The sequence below is a fragment of the Eutrema salsugineum genome, unplaced genomic scaffold (assembly GCF_000478725.1).
Source record: "Eutrema salsugineum unplaced genomic scaffold, Eutsalg1_0 scaffold_4, whole genome shotgun sequence".
Lineage (NCBI taxonomy): Eukaryota > Viridiplantae > Streptophyta > Magnoliopsida > Brassicales > Brassicaceae > Eutrema > Eutrema salsugineum.
In genome coordinates this window covers 4,781,882-4,796,647 of record NW_006256686.1, presented here as the reverse complement: position 1 = coordinate 4,796,647, position 14,766 = coordinate 4,781,882, and the positions used below count along the sequence as shown (strand labels likewise).

The window sequence follows — 14,766 nt, the reverse complement described above, 5'->3', positions numbered from 1 at the left end:
TGTTTGGGTCAAAAGACACATCTGCTTGGTAACTATTAGGTTAGAGTATATAACAAGTTTTGAAAGAGAGAGAGAGAGAGAAAGAGAAAGAGAGGAGCACACAAGTTTAGTGATGTCAATAAGACACCACGTACGTCTCTCTGAGACCGTTAAGTTGTAATTTTTCTAGAATCAATCAAGGTTTTCATGAGAAACAAAGAGTAAAAAGCCGTAGCTTCTATGAATCCACTAGAACGTTTAACATTTTCTCCAACATTGCTAGAATTCGATAATGCTTCAAGATTTCGATTAGGCGTTTTAGACGATACATATTAAATTGCTGCCCATTTAACTTTAACCATCAAAATTGCCTAGAAGAGTAATTTTCTGCCAACAATGATAGATATAAATTTACAATCATCATTTTTCAGAGAAAAAAAATGAAGCAATACTTGTATATAATTCTTTCAAAAAAAAAACTTTTAAATTAAACACTAAACTCTGTCGAATCTCTCTAAATCCATCAAAACACCCAATTTTTAGCCACTCAACAACCGGAACCATCCTAAATATTTTATTTTTTCACTTTCTTCACCATGAAAAACTTAACAAATCTCAAAATATTTAGCGGATTCATCTTATTTTGATATGGACCCTAAGTCACATAACCGTTCTAACCCTATTTTGACGCCCAAAACTGTGGTTTTTAATTATATTTCTTGTTTATTGATTTGAGAGAATCTTCAAAAAATTCTTATAATCTTGTTTTTTGTGATTAAATAGATTGTTTCTTATAGAGATGGATTGTTTTCCAATAAACCTTGAAATAATATTAATTATAAATAATAATTAAATATAATTAATGTAAAAAAGATAAAAGTATATTACTATAATATTTTAGAATTATTTCTGTATAATAATATTAAAAAATAAATATTATTGTATTTGAAAAGTGACATTGTATGATTTTCATATTTTGCAATCATAGTATTTAATCTAACTATACAAGTATGAAAGATCTAAAATTATAATGATACAAGAATATTTGATTGGACCATAAACTTTAACATTATTTCTCTATTAATAGTATAAATGTTTTTGAACCAAAAATATACAGTATAAGTGTTCTCTTAATTTTTTGTTCTTTGTTTATTATTTAGTATTATTTTCTTTAAGATTATTTTCTCATTTTACAGTTATTTTTTCCTTATATTCCCCTAATAGTTTCTCATTCTATTTTGTTTCCTTGTACGGTTGTACTGATGACTAATTGACTAATTGTTAACACACCAAACAAATTTCATTTAAAATTTAAAATTCCGTAGATTTTTTCCTATATATAGTTAATACCACAACTCTTACATGATACATAGAATTCCATTGTAATTGCGAGTTTATGTTCTTTATCAAAATGGGTTGGTTAGTGAAAGCTCTTGTTGCTTCAATACTCTTGTCTTTGGGTTTTGAAATAACAGAGTCAGCTCCTGAATCTGCTCTTGTCACCAAACTCCCTGGCTTCAACGGCAGTTTTCCATCTAAACACTATGCCGGGTAAGTTAAATCTATCTCCGTGCTTACAAAAAAATTTCATATTTCAGGCATTTAGATTCATCATTTTCTTCGTATATATTTTAACTTATCTAATGGAATTTGGTATGTGATCTAAGGTACGTGGCAATATATAAGGAGCGTAATAAGAATCTATGGTATTACTTTGTGGAATCAGAGAGAAATGCTTCAGGAGATCCAGTGGTGCTTTGGCTTAATGGTGGTCCAGGTTGCTCTAGCATGGATGGATTTATCTACGAGCACGGTAAGCTTTACATAACCTTTCTTATCTCAAAAGCGTAAGGTACCTGTGTAGGGATCGCGTTTTTGTTTAAGCCACTCTAAACGTCTTAAAAATAAATAAAAAAGAACTCGCTTTCTAATTTTTTTAAGAATTAGCTTTGTTTTAATTCAAGATTAGGTCGCAAATTTTAAGACTTCAAAATTTATTTGTATTTCATTAGCTTTTGGTTCCTCCATTTTCTTGTCATCTCAATAAGTTTGAAAATGAAATTGGTATTAGAATTTTCACATTTAACCCAAAAAGCTCTAACTTAATCTCTCTTTATTACCGCTTTCTAAAAACTTTCTGACTACGAAAAAGAGATTTGTGTCGATTTTAAAGAAAGAAGATAATATATATGAATGTATACAGAGCCGTGCCTGAGCACAAGTTAGTGAAGCATGCTTCAGGGCCAAAGAGAATAAATAAAATTTTGGGGCCAAAATTTTTAAAACTGAGTTAGCGCAGCTGGTATTGAGTGCGTGTTTTCTTCTTCTAATACGTAGGTTCGAATTCACAAGGCCTCATTTCTTTCTTTCTTTTTTAAAAAAGTCAGTCTTGTGGTTGTCCCACATCGACAAAACTAAATAATTTAGAAAGTAACTGCACTATAAATAAGAATTCACCTTATTACTAAAAATGCAAGAATAGTCATATTTTATATAAAATGCATTGATATTCAACTAGTTTTTTTTTGTTATAACATTTTTTAAAAAACGATTAAGGAGGCCAAATTATTTTTTTTTGCTTGGGCACGGCTCTTATGTATATCATCTAATTCGGTACTATTGCAGGTCCTTTCAATTTTGATCCAACGAAGACAAAATCACAACTTTTGCATCTCAATCGATTTAGTTGGTCTAAGGTGAAAGAAATAACAACGAGTTGATAAAGATAACACATAGTATTATTTTCTATTTATTGAATAATAAATTGTAAAATCTATTGAAATGTTTTATTTTTATTAATGGTCAGGTTTCTAACATCATATACCTTGACTCCCCAGTTGGTGTGGGGTACTCTTACTCGAAGGACAAGTCTGATTATAATACTAATGATACAAAAACCGCGTCTGATTCTTATGCATTCCTTGTCGAGGTGAAATAAGAATGTAAATAGGTTTTGAAACAATGTTGTTTGTCTTGTGTGTGCGATTCAAGAAACTTAACCATTAGATCAAATGTTCAACAGTGGTTCAAGATGTTTCCGGAGTTTCAGTCAAATCCACTCTTTATCTCAGGAGAATCATATGCCGGTATCTATGTGCCAACTCTTGCTTCCGAAGTTGTGAAAGGTCATTATCTATCTATCTTTTTAACATCAATTAACTACTTTAAAATGTTAGCAAAAAAACAAAAGGTGGTTTCAGATGTTTCACTTCATTTTCTTGTTCTGTTGTAGGAAATAAGAATGTAATGAGAACAAATAAAAGAAACAAAACAAGTAAGAATAATAAGAATGTGACAAAGCCGCTTATCAACTTAAAGGTACGAGTAATGGAATATAATAACTGAGTATCTGTTTCAAATTCAATGTCAGGGCTTTGGTTCTTGAATCTTAAATTAGACATATACATTGTATAGGGATATTTGGTGGGTAATGGAGTTACTGATCCAGTGTTTGATGGTAACGCTCTAGTCCCTTTCGCACATGGGATGGGACTCATATCTAATGAACTCTTTGAGGTTTGATTTTCTTGCTCAATTTCTTAATAACCATTCTTTCTTCCAAATGCTTTTATCTAATGTGTAAGAAAAATGGCAGGAGACTAAAGCCGAGTGCAAAGGACAGTATTTTAATGAGGCTATAAAAAGTGACAAATGCGCTCACTTTCTAGAGAAGGTGTCAGAGGGTTTAAGGGGTTTAAATGTATATAACATTCTAGAACCTTGCTACCATGAAACATCTACATCTTCATTTGACATCGGATCTCTTCCTTCGAGCTTCCATAAGTTGGGGGAAACAGAAAGGCCATTGCGAGTAAGAAAGAGGATGTTTGGACGTGCATGGCCCTTTGATGCTGTTGTGCGTCCAGGCATTGTCCCTAGTTGGCCTCAACTACTTGCTAACTCCACAGCTTCTTACTCGGCAGTTGCTTGTACTGTGAGTACTTAACGTCATGAGGCATCATCTTCCTCTAATATATGTTTTAATAAGTGATAGTTTTCGTTAAGTATTATCGTGATTGCCACTTGAAAACTACTTACTGAAATTATCAATTGTATACACATGAGTACATTTGGTTAATCTATTTTTATTAGGATCTTAGACATAGATATAATAATTTAAATAAAGTCGTAAAAAAGAGTATTTTGATCACTAGACACAAATGTTTGCTAGATTTGATAAATTTCTTCTCATATGTATCTCTCCGCTGCTTTAGAAAGTGAAAAGTTGGTATATGGATACAGGACGATAGAGTTGCAACGGCCTGGCTGAACGATCCAGCGGTGAGACAAGCGGTTCATGCTAAAAAGGTCTCTATATCATTCATCATACATTTCTCTTGTATTTATTAGAAAACATTTTGACATCTCTAAATTCTGTCTAAATTGATAGGAAACCGAGATTGGAAGATGGGTTTTGTGTACAGACCAAGTCGGTTACGCTCATGATGCTGGAAGCATGATCGAATACCATAGAAACCTCACACTTAGTGGCTATCGTGCTCTAATTTTCAGGTGCATTTATATTTACTTATATACATCAAGGGTAAAAATAAAACTAAAGAATATGTAGAGACTCTAGAGGTCACGGGTTTGATTTGTGTTGAGAAGGGTCTGCTCTCCTAATGAGAGTTAAATTACATGGTATAGGCCCCATCGTAAGGGGCAGTACAAGCTTACGGGTCCTGAACGTCCTAATCATAATAAAAGGAGACTAGGAAAATATAGAAAGCAAGGTGGCATGGTCAGTGGTATAGTTCGAGTGGTATAGAAGAGATGTCTAGTGAGTCAAAACCTAGGAATGAAACCCGCGAATCATCTTTGATTCTCTCTTGGCCAAGATATAGACACTTTAAGTGGCAAGAATATCCGGTTTCTACATGTTTCATTCATGGACTAGTTTCAAAATCTTCCTAGGTTACCAAAAAAAAAGTGTGTATAGTATATAATAAATAGTTTATAAACTCATGCAGCGGTGATCATGATATGTGTGTACCATATACTGGCTCTGAGGCATGGACTAAGTCAATGGGATACAAGGTGGTTGATGAATGGAGGCCATGGATGTCAAATGACCAAGTCGCCGGGTCATTTTTCTTTTCTATATATTCTATAACTCAAATTTTGATCAATTTGATTCTCAACTTACTGGTTTCTACATTTTGGTAATGCAGGTTTACGCAAGGGTATGACAACAATCTCACATTTTTAACCGTCAAGGCAAGAATCACTTGTTTTTTTTTGTTTTTTGTTCTTTGTATTATACAAATGAAAACGATGTTTGTGTTACACGATCTTGATATGAATGTTTTGCTTTACAGGGTTCAGGACACACCGTTCCAGAATATAAACCGCATGAAGCCTTGGATTTCTATAGCCGTTTTCTCGCAGGAGAAAAGATATAGATCCCTCAAGTTTCGTCTTCTCATTATCTTTTGTTATGTATTTCATGTCAAACATGTCTTCTTTGAGCTTAAAACACTTTAATAAACTTCAATTTTTTCTAGTGAAATCCTATTACAATGAAAATTGTCAGAGCTAGTGACAAGATATCTTTAGATCTAGTTTGGAATCAATTATAGTTTGGTTGGATTCGGTTCGGATTTTTGGGATCTAAAAAATAAAATTTATCCATTAAATTTAATTTTTGTTTAGTTTGACAATCAAAAATTATTATAAGAAAAAAAAAGTAATTAATTGATGAAAAACGACAGAGATTTGAATTTTAAATATATATTTGTTAGATAGTAATTATCCATTTGAATATTTTATTAATTACTTATAAGAGAAGTATATTACTTATAAGAGAAGTAAATTACTTATAAAAGAAGTATATTACTTGTAAGAGAAGTAACTTCATTTGCTGCTTCCTATAAATAGTGTTACTTCCTTTGTAATATGAAGTTAACGAAGATAGTAAAAACTTTTTCTTCTCATTCCACTAAACTCTCTCTCATATTATATAATATATTCAACACGTTATCAGCATGATCGACTCGTAATTCATTCATATATTTGGAGGTAAGATTTTATTTATGTTTAATCGAATTAAACTTTATATATTGTTTACGAAAACAGAAATATCTGCTATGTTTTTTTTGTTTATATATTATGGAAAGATAGGCTTTGCCTTCTCCGTTTACGTATTATTTCGGGATGACAGGCTCTGCCTTCTCCGACCAATGATTTAAATTTATGTTTAATTTATTTTTAAGTTTACGGGATGATAGGCTATGCCTTTCCCAAACCGATCGTTATGGTAGGCTATGCCTTCACGATCATATGATCATATGGTAGACTATGTCTCCTCAGATCATAATTATGGAGTTGAAGGTTAAACCTCCTCCTTGTTTATATTTATGGAGTGGTAGGTTATACCTCCTCCTCGTTTGATTTATGTAAATTTATTTATGGAGTAGTAGGTTATGCCTCCTCCTTATTTAATTTATGTTTATATGTTTAAATTTATTTATGGAGTAGAAGGTTAATCCTCCTCCTAATCTATATTTATGGAGTGATAGATTAAACCTCCTCCATGGCTACAAAATATTGGAGTGGAAGGTTAAACCTCCTCCATGATTACAAAATTTTTCAGCGATGATTTAAACCTCCTCCATGATCAGAAAATGATGGAGTGGAAGGTTAGTCCTCCTCCGTATTTATATTTATGGAGTGGAAGATTAAATCTCCTCCCTACTAATATTATGGAGTAGAAGGCTATGCCTCCTCCTTGATCATATATTTATGGAATATAATGGTTAAACTTCTTCTGTGATCATAAAATTATGGAGTTGATGGTTTAATCCTCCTCCTTAATCAAATTTTATGGAGTGGAAGGTTAACTCTTCTCCATGAACACAAAATTATGGAGTGGAAGGTTATGTCTCCTCCTTATTTTATAGTAGGCTTGACGTCGTCAAAATCTATAGAAGCTATACCAGGTATGTTATTATTATGAATTAATATGTTTAACTATCTGATATATTTTATCGATTATAATATGGGTTAAAGACATCGAAATATGTTTTTAAAATTGAAAACTTCCGGAAGAGCTAAAAAGCTCTAAAAACTAAAGGCTCTAGAAGAGCTAATTTTTTTGAAATTTCCGGAAAAGCTAAAAACTCCGTAAGAGCTAGAAGCTCCGGAAGAGCTAAAAGCCCCGTAAGAGCTAGAAGCTCCGGAATAGCTAAAAGCCCCATAAGAGCTAAAAGCTACGGAAGAGCTAAAAGCCCCGTAAGAGCTATAAGCTCCGGAATAGCTAAAAGCCCCGTAAGAGCTATAAGCTCCGGAATAGCTAAAAGCCCCGTAAGAGCTAAAAGCTCCGGATGAACTAAAAGCTCTGGAAGAGCTAGAAGCTCCGTAAGAGAAAAATGCTCCACAAGAGCACACGATGATGACATGCATATATGTGATAATAAATAAAAAAGATGGCAAAGGTATATACCATAGTAAACCTGAAGTTTACTAATTGAATAAACCGGTTAAGCCATCCCGGTAATTCCAATGATATAAGATCATTGAGAATATATAATACATGTTGAAAAACCAAATGCTTTTTCAACTATATATTGCATGTCATAAAGAAAGAAAAAAAAATGAAGCCATCGTGAAAAGCATACATGGATGGATCACCATTTCTTTTGGTTTACAGCTCATCGAATATGAAGTTGGTCATAGAGTGGGATTCAATTCGAGATGGATAAAACTTGAAAGTGTCATCATCTCGAGGGGGAGAATTAAAGAATCCCACATCAAGTGTAAGCTGAACATCCAGAAGATTATGTTCGCACTTGAAATGAGCTTAAAATAAAGCAAATCCAAGAGATTGCAAAACCAATTATGGTGATCTCCATGTGGTGACATAAAATATGCAGTATGGCATATAGAAACAGCTGATGGATCCTCATATGAACCCGAAGTTCATATTGAGTGAAAAACAAAATCTCATATCCTAGCTGAGCTCCACTAAAAATAGATGTCCATGAAGGACGGTTTATTTGCGTCTATAACACGTAAGAAAAATGTGATAGACTACTTTGGTTCCAAATCCTCAAAAGAAAAGGAACAAAAGAGGATTAATCTCCTAAAGAGATTATTGACATGGTTAATGATATAATCAGGTACCTGAATGAAATCGATGATAAGATATCTCGATTCACCATGTCATTATAAAAAGTGGAACCAAAGATTAACCTCTAGAGGAATTAATCCCTAAAAGATTATATTGGAATTCTGTTCCCGGGAACACTACTCGATTGAAATAAAGAATGATGATCATCAAAACTCCTGAAAAGTTTTCTCGAGTAGTATAAATAAAGGGGTTATTCCAGAGGTGATATCTTGAACCGGTAACTGGAGATATATTTACGGCATGTTTTGCCAATTGCCACTTTGATGAAAATGAATTTCTTGCGTTGAGGGGGATGATCTTGAGAATCACCAAAAGATAGCACAAAAGTGTATATAAACTTTGGCTTATCTCGATCCTCCTACCAATAAATGTGAGGTAGAGTTCATAAAATCATACATTTGCAAAGGTTGGCAAACCAGTTACCTGATGCGTTCACAGATACGAGAAGAGTGACAAAATCATATATCCCCGCTGCTAATGCTCCATCAAAAATAAATGTTCCGGAACTAGTTATTAATGGGAATAAAGCAAATGAACCGCGGGTTCAGTTAAAGCACGGGAGGCCGATGGGCTCGAAGGATAAAAATCCTCGAAAGAAAAAGAAATTGGGAGACAAGGTTCTAGAAGAACCGAATAAAGATAAATGTCTTGAAGACATTGGTGAAAAGGTTATAGAAGAACCATATAAAGATATATGTCCTGAAGACATACATGAAGAGGTTCCAGAAGAACCAATTAAAGAAGTTCGTCTCGAAACGAACATGATACTGAAAAGTATGAGATTTCCATTAACTTCGCCCAAATTGGGACATTATGGGCTAGAAGTGAGATAAATGATACAAATGGTATGTTCTCCTTTTCAGTATCCAAAGAAATTGAAAATGAAAATGATGATCCAGACCCAAGGTCCGTGTCAGAGTGCCAGAAAATGTCTGACTGGGAGAAATGGCAGATTGCCATGAAAAATGAATTGATCTCCCTGAATAAAAGAAATGTCTTTGGACCTATAGTCATTACACCAGAAGATGTAATGCCAGTCGGGTGAAAATGGGTTTTTGTGAGAAAAAGAAATGAAAAAAACGAGGTCACACGATATAAAGCCCGACTTGTGGCACAAGGTTTTTCTCAAAGACCAGGAATTGATGATGAAGATACAAATTCCCCGGTCATGGATGCAATCACATTCAGGTACTTAATAAGCCTAACGACATCTAAAAATCTAGAAATGTACATTATGGATGTTGTGACTGCATATTTATATGGATCACTTGATAATGATATATATATATGAAAATTCCAGAGGGAGTAAAGATCCCAGAAGGACCAAAGATGCCTGAAGCATCTAAAGACATATGTTCGGTCAAATTACAGCGATCACTTTACGGATTAAAACAATCTGGACGCATGTGGTATAATCGCTTAAGTGAATATTTGTTGAGTAAAGGATACATCAACAATGCGATATGCCCTTGCGTATTTATTAAGAAATCCTCGTCAGGATTTGTGATCATTGCTGTATATGTTGATGACCTGAACATAATCGAAACTCAAAAGGAGATTGATGATGCACGAACTCACATGAAAGAAGAGTTCGAAATGAAAGATCTTGGAAAGACAAAATTTTGTCTAGGGCTCCAGATTGAGCATTTCCAAGATGGAATATTTGTGCATCAATCAAATTACACCAAAAGGGTGTTAAAACGCTTTAAAATGGATAAAGCAACTCCTTTGAGTACTCCAATGGTCAATAGATCACTTGATATTAACAAAGATCCGTTTCGACCTTGTGAAGATAACGAAAATGTATTAGGTCCTGAAGTACCTTATATGAGCGCTATCAGTGGGCTTATGTATCTTGCAAATTGTACTCGACCAGATATAGCCTTTGCTACTAATCTACTTGCAAGATACAGCTCATCTCCTACGCGCAGACATTGGAATGGGATAAAACATATTTTTCGTTATCTCCAAGGTACGATTGATCTGGGTTTATTTTATCATAGAAACCCCGAAGTTGGTCTAGTTGGTTTTGCAGATGCAGGATATTTATCAGATCCGCATAAAGCTCGAACGCAAACTGGATATGTTTTCACAATTGGTGGAACGGCGATCTCATGGCGTTCTCAAAAACAGACTTTGGCCGCCACTTCTTCAAATTATGCGGAAATCATTGCTCTTCATGAAGCATGTAGAGAATGCATATGGCTCAGATCCATGACTCAACATATACAAGGTGCAAGTGGAATAGTCATCGATACGGAACCAACAAAAGTATTTGAAGATAATGCTGCATGTGTCGCTCAACTAAAAGAAGGCTATATCAAGAGTGACCGAACGAAACATATTCCTCCAAGATTTTTCTCTTATACGCAAGAGCTCAAGAAGAATCAAGAAGTCGATATCTAATATGTTCGTTTATGTGAAAATGCGGCGGACCTCTTTACAAAGGCGCTTCCTACTACAGTATTCAGAAAGCATATTCAAAGTATCGGAATACGTCATTTGCGGGATTTATGAAGAGAACGTTATTCCATCATTTCAAGGGGAGATTACGTTACTATACTCTTTTTCCCTTGTCCTGGTTTTTATCCCATTGGGTTTTTCCATGATAAGGTTTTTAATGAGGTAGTACGTAATGATGGATAATTAAGAGAGAGTGTTAGATAGTAATTATCCATTTGAATATTTTATTAATTACTTATAAGAGAAGTATATTACTTATAAAAGAAGTATATTACTTATAAAAGAAGTAATTTCATTTGCTGCTCCCTATAAATAGTATTACTTCCTTTGTAATATGAAGTTAACGAATATAGTAAAAACTTCTTCTTCTCATTCTACTAAACTCTTTCTCATATTATATAATATATTTAACAATATTTAATTAAAATATTAGGTATTTTCTCGATTGAAGTCAATTCCAATTTTTCCTACTCAATCTTTTTTATAGAAATAGCACTCGATCGGTCAGTTTGGTTCGATTTGAGATCAGAATTTGGTATAGTAATTTTTTTTTTCCGAACAACATTTTTCCAAACATGATGAGATCAGAATTGAGCCTTCCTTAATTCGGTTCAGTCGAATTGGCTAATTCGGTTCGGAAAATTTTCCCACCGCGAAAAAGAACCAAAAAACCTGAACAGTCTTCGTTATCGCCATTTCGATGCTACCCAAAATGCAAAGGCGCTTCCTTTCATCGGTTTCCGTTTCCGCCGGCGGTAGTAAAACCCTAAATAATGGAAGATGGAGTGTTAAGCAAGTGAAAAAATCCAACTTCAAATCCACTCTAGATGAGATTCGCACTTCAATCGACTCATCGGACTTCGTAGCTCTCTCCCTACAAAACACCGGCTCCTACGCCGCCGCGTGGCACCGTATCTCCGCCATTGATACGCCGCAGATGAGCTACTTGAAAGCTAAATACGCCGCCGAACGCTACCAGATCCTCCAGTTCGCTCTCTGTCCTTTCTCCCTTCGCGGCTCCAAGCTCACCGTTCACCCGTAAGCCAAGTCAAATTAATCTCTTCTCGAGTTTCTTCTTCTTTGACGCAAATTTGATTGATTAGGGTTTTTTGTAGATACAACTTCCATTTGTTTCCTCGAGATGAATTGAAGCTAGGGATGCCTTCTTATAGCTTCTCTTGTCAAGCCTCTCGTTTAACAGCCATGGCTAGAGAAGGATTTGATTTCAACGCCTGCATCTACGAAGGTTTATTGCTTTTCTCCGTCTCCTCTCATTCCCTCTCATTTCTTTCATAATATGGTCACTAATTGTAGTTTTACAGGAATTTCATACTTATCAAGAGAACAAGAGTCTGCGTCGAAGTTTCTCTCCGGGAATCCGATATTAGCTGAACCCGTTGCTGCACCGTCTTCTCCGTCTACTGTAGCTGATACCGTCTTTGTAGGAAGGATTAGGTCACGCGTCAAAAACTGGAGACAATCTTGTTTAGATTCGAGCTCAAAGACAGGAGATGGTGCATTTGCGAGTGTTAGACAATTTCAATATGAATCTCTTTGGCCTTTCGGTTTTCTAGCTTGATTTTTAATATGATGCATCTGTTTTTGTGTTAAATTTCCAGATGATTTGGTGAGTTCTCTGAGGAAACTGGTCTTGGGGAGTGAGCAGTATGGTTCGAGGCTTTGCTTGACTATTGATGTTTGTAGCGAGCGTCAAGTGCAACTCATCCTAGAGGTAGACAAGGCTTAGTTGATAGATAACTGTAGTTTGTACATTGGTGATTAGTTTTGATAAGCTTTTATATTTGTCACCACACAGATGTTGACCGAATTCGCTGATGATGTTGTCCCTCTACTCATCGCTTCAAAGAGTGGAGGAACACAAGCAGTTCGTGCTGTCTTTATGAGTTCGAAGGAAGACATGGATAGATTTAAGGTAGGAAGCTTAATTAATTACTTCCTTAGCAGGAAATACGCATAATGGTGAAGGTCTCTCTTAATCTGGATTTATGTCCTTGGACAGAGAGAGCTTCAAGATCTTGAAAACGAAGAGAACAGGCGACTTCGTGGCTTCCGAGAAGTGGTCGATTTGATCTCTTCTTCACAGAAACCTGTTGTCTCCCAGAACTATCTAAGCGGTTATTTTCGAATCACCCTCCTTAGTTTGCACATACATAAGCTGTTCTCCATGGATCAAAATCTTATGCTTGACCTGTTGCAGATTTTACTTCCATTCATGCCAAATTCCTTGGTCCTCTACCTTCAAATGTGGATGACTTCAGCAGTTCACTGAGCTCAGCTTTTCCCAATGTTGTGGATCTCAGTCAATTCATGAAAGAAATTAGTCCCTTGAGTAATATAAGTAATCTACCTGCAGCTATGTCTTCCTTGAATCGGTTCTTTGCACCTGTGGATGTGGAAGTGGCAAATCAAGGTCAGAATTCTCTTTCAAAGATGTTTTTTTTTTCCGCTTTGTGCGTTAAGCATGGATATTGACGTTAATGGCTTTCTCTTATTAGGCTGTCCGATCAAATTAGACGAGAGTCATCAGATGCACGGGCAAAATGCTGTTATGATATCTCAGCTTTTTGCCAAACTAAGTACCATACAGAAATCAGATTATCAATCCTCTGTCCAACCATCTGAAGATTCCTATGCTTTGGCTTCTGATCAACATGCAAGCGATGAAAATGTTCAAGTCTGGTCAAAGAACAGCCGAAGAGTAAGCTCTGAGAACTTGGTGTTCATATGGGGATTGGCGAAAAAGATGACAGCTTCAACGCTGAAGAACGTTCTGCAAAAGTCACACAACGTTTTTGCGCAAGAGTTTGATGTTAAGTTATTAGACAGGAGCTGTGCAGTTGTGGTCTTTTGGCAGCCGAGTTCATCGGAGACTTTCCTCAGTGCGGTTAACAATGAAGATCAGCTTCTTGGTGGTTCGTTAAGAGTGATGGTTGCAGAAGGGCTAAGAGCAGCAGGTTATGAGACTTACAAGAGAGCATGTAGATTAGGTTTCTGGGAGGCTGACTTGGCGGATTCTTTAGACAAAACATTGGAATCTTCAGACACGGATCTTGATTCAGACACCAAACCTTCAGAGATTAGTTGGACGAGCGAATTGGCTATTAATTTTGATGAGTTATGAATAGTCACAAGTTTTTGTATTTTTTTTCGGCACATGAATACATTCATATTTAACACCAGCATCAAGCAAACGAACAAGGAACTTGTACGGCTCATAAAATCGAGTTTGTGTTGTGTCTTTTTTGTGCTTCGGTAGGGAAAACGGCCACTTATTATCTCAATTGTTCCAAATGGTGCAGATTCATACCTGATAAATTTGATTGTCCATATTTATACCTGAATTTTTTAAAACCGGACAATTCATACTTGTACTATCTGTTTTTTGGCGAATACCTATATTGACCCGTTTCCTGTTAGTCAATGCTCTCATTCCGTTAACAGAGAAGAATCATGTGCCACGTCAATGTGCCGAGAAGAATCATGTGCCACGTCAATGTGCCGAGAAGAATCATGTGCCACGTCAACTGTACTGTTGGCACCGGAACTTAAAACAACATCGTTTTAAGTATTTGAGAATAAAAAAAATTGTTCAAAACGACGTAATATTGATTTTTAAAAACAAAAAAAATTATCAAAACGATGCCGTTTTGACTAGTGAGAACAAAAAAGAAATTAAAAGAAATTACTAAAACGATGTTGTTTTGATTAATGAGAAAACAAGGCAATACGACGTCATTTAATTTATGAGAACAAAAAAAATTAGCTTCTTGTTCGACATAGTCTTTCGTCGATTTGGAATTAGAGAAGAGAGCTCGTTTTCGAGATTCATAGAGATTCTTGAAATTTTCATGCTTAAACTCGACCCTGAAGTTTCCCCAATAAAATTCATTAAGTTATGAACCAAAATTTACCTGAATTCTCGATTTATGACCTGATGAGATGTATTTCGAGAGGATTATTACCTAAATTCGCTGAGAAAGCATTGTGATTCAATAATGTTACTCATTTTGCTTTGTCTTTGTTATTATCGTTAAACTTTAGCTGTTTTTCCCTAATTTTGTCTGGTCAAGTTTGGGGAAGAAGAAGATTTCATTCTTTATATTTTTTTTAACAACGACGTTGTTTTACTTTTTTTTTATGTTGTTTTACGTTTTAATCTCTGGTGCTAACAGTGC

At 35.1% G+C, this 14,766-nt stretch overlaps 2 protein-coding genes across 3 annotated transcripts; both read left to right on the top strand.

Moving 5' to 3' along the window:
* Positions 1-1,390: 1,390 nt before the first annotated feature.
* Positions 1,391-5,381, top strand: LOC18014132 (serine carboxypeptidase-like 21). 2 transcript variants are annotated; one of them, XM_024153901.1, is made up of 14 exons: positions 1,391-1,530; positions 1,647-1,792; positions 2,605-2,675; positions 2,786-2,908; positions 3,002-3,104; positions 3,212-3,222; positions 3,268-3,297; positions 3,394-3,495; positions 3,575-3,913; positions 4,222-4,287; positions 4,370-4,491; positions 4,950-5,063; positions 5,151-5,196; positions 5,298-5,381. In XM_024153901.1, exons 1-14 carry the CDS (start codon positions 1,391-1,393, stop codon positions 5,379-5,381), a joined length of 1,497 nt encoding a protein of 498 aa, XP_024009669.1. The 2 variants fall into 2 exon arrangements, with proteins under 2 accessions (XP_024009669.1, XP_024009668.1); XM_024153900.1 differs by lacking the exon at positions 3,212-3,222 and having other exon boundaries at positions 3,002-3,107; positions 3,263-3,297.
* Positions 5,382-11,071: 5,690 nt separating this feature from the next.
* LOC18014131 (poly(A)-specific ribonuclease PARN-like) lies at positions 11,072-13,765 on the top strand. The gene is made up of 8 exons (XM_006418567.2): positions 11,072-11,608; positions 11,686-11,816; positions 11,893-12,084; positions 12,190-12,302; positions 12,387-12,503; positions 12,591-12,705; positions 12,789-13,001; positions 13,087-13,765. The coding sequence occupies exons 1-8, from the start codon at positions 11,271-11,273 to the stop codon at positions 13,710-13,712; spliced, it is 1,845 nt and encodes a 614-aa protein (XP_006418630.2). The 5' UTR covers positions 11,072-11,270; the 3' UTR covers positions 13,713-13,765.
* Positions 13,766-14,766: the final 1,001 nt, after the last annotated feature.

Bases quoted from the DNA above. Each gene is read 5' to 3' on its own strand.
- LOC18014131 (XM_006418567.2), top strand. From the start codon at position 11,271: ATGCTACCCAAAATGCAAAGGCGCTTCCTTTCATCGGTTTCCGTTTCC. The intron at 11,609-11,685 runs GTAAGCCAAGTC...GGTTTTTTGTAG, and splicing joins TCCAAGCTCACCGTTCACCC to ATACAACTTCCATTTGTTTC. The intron at 11,817-11,892 runs GTTTATTGCTTT...GTAGTTTTACAG, and splicing joins CAACGCCTGCATCTACGAAG to GAATTTCATACTTATCAAGA.
- LOC18014132 (XM_024153901.1), top strand. From the start codon at position 1,391: ATGGGTTGGTTAGTGAAAGCTCTTGTTGCTTCAATACTCTTGTCTTTG. The intron at 1,793-2,604 runs GTAAGCTTTACA...GTACTATTGCAG, and splicing joins TGGATTTATCTACGAGCACG to GTCCTTTCAATTTTGATCCA. The intron at 2,676-2,785 runs GTGAAAGAAATA...ATTAATGGTCAG, and splicing joins ATCGATTTAGTTGGTCTAAG to GTTTCTAACATCATATACCT.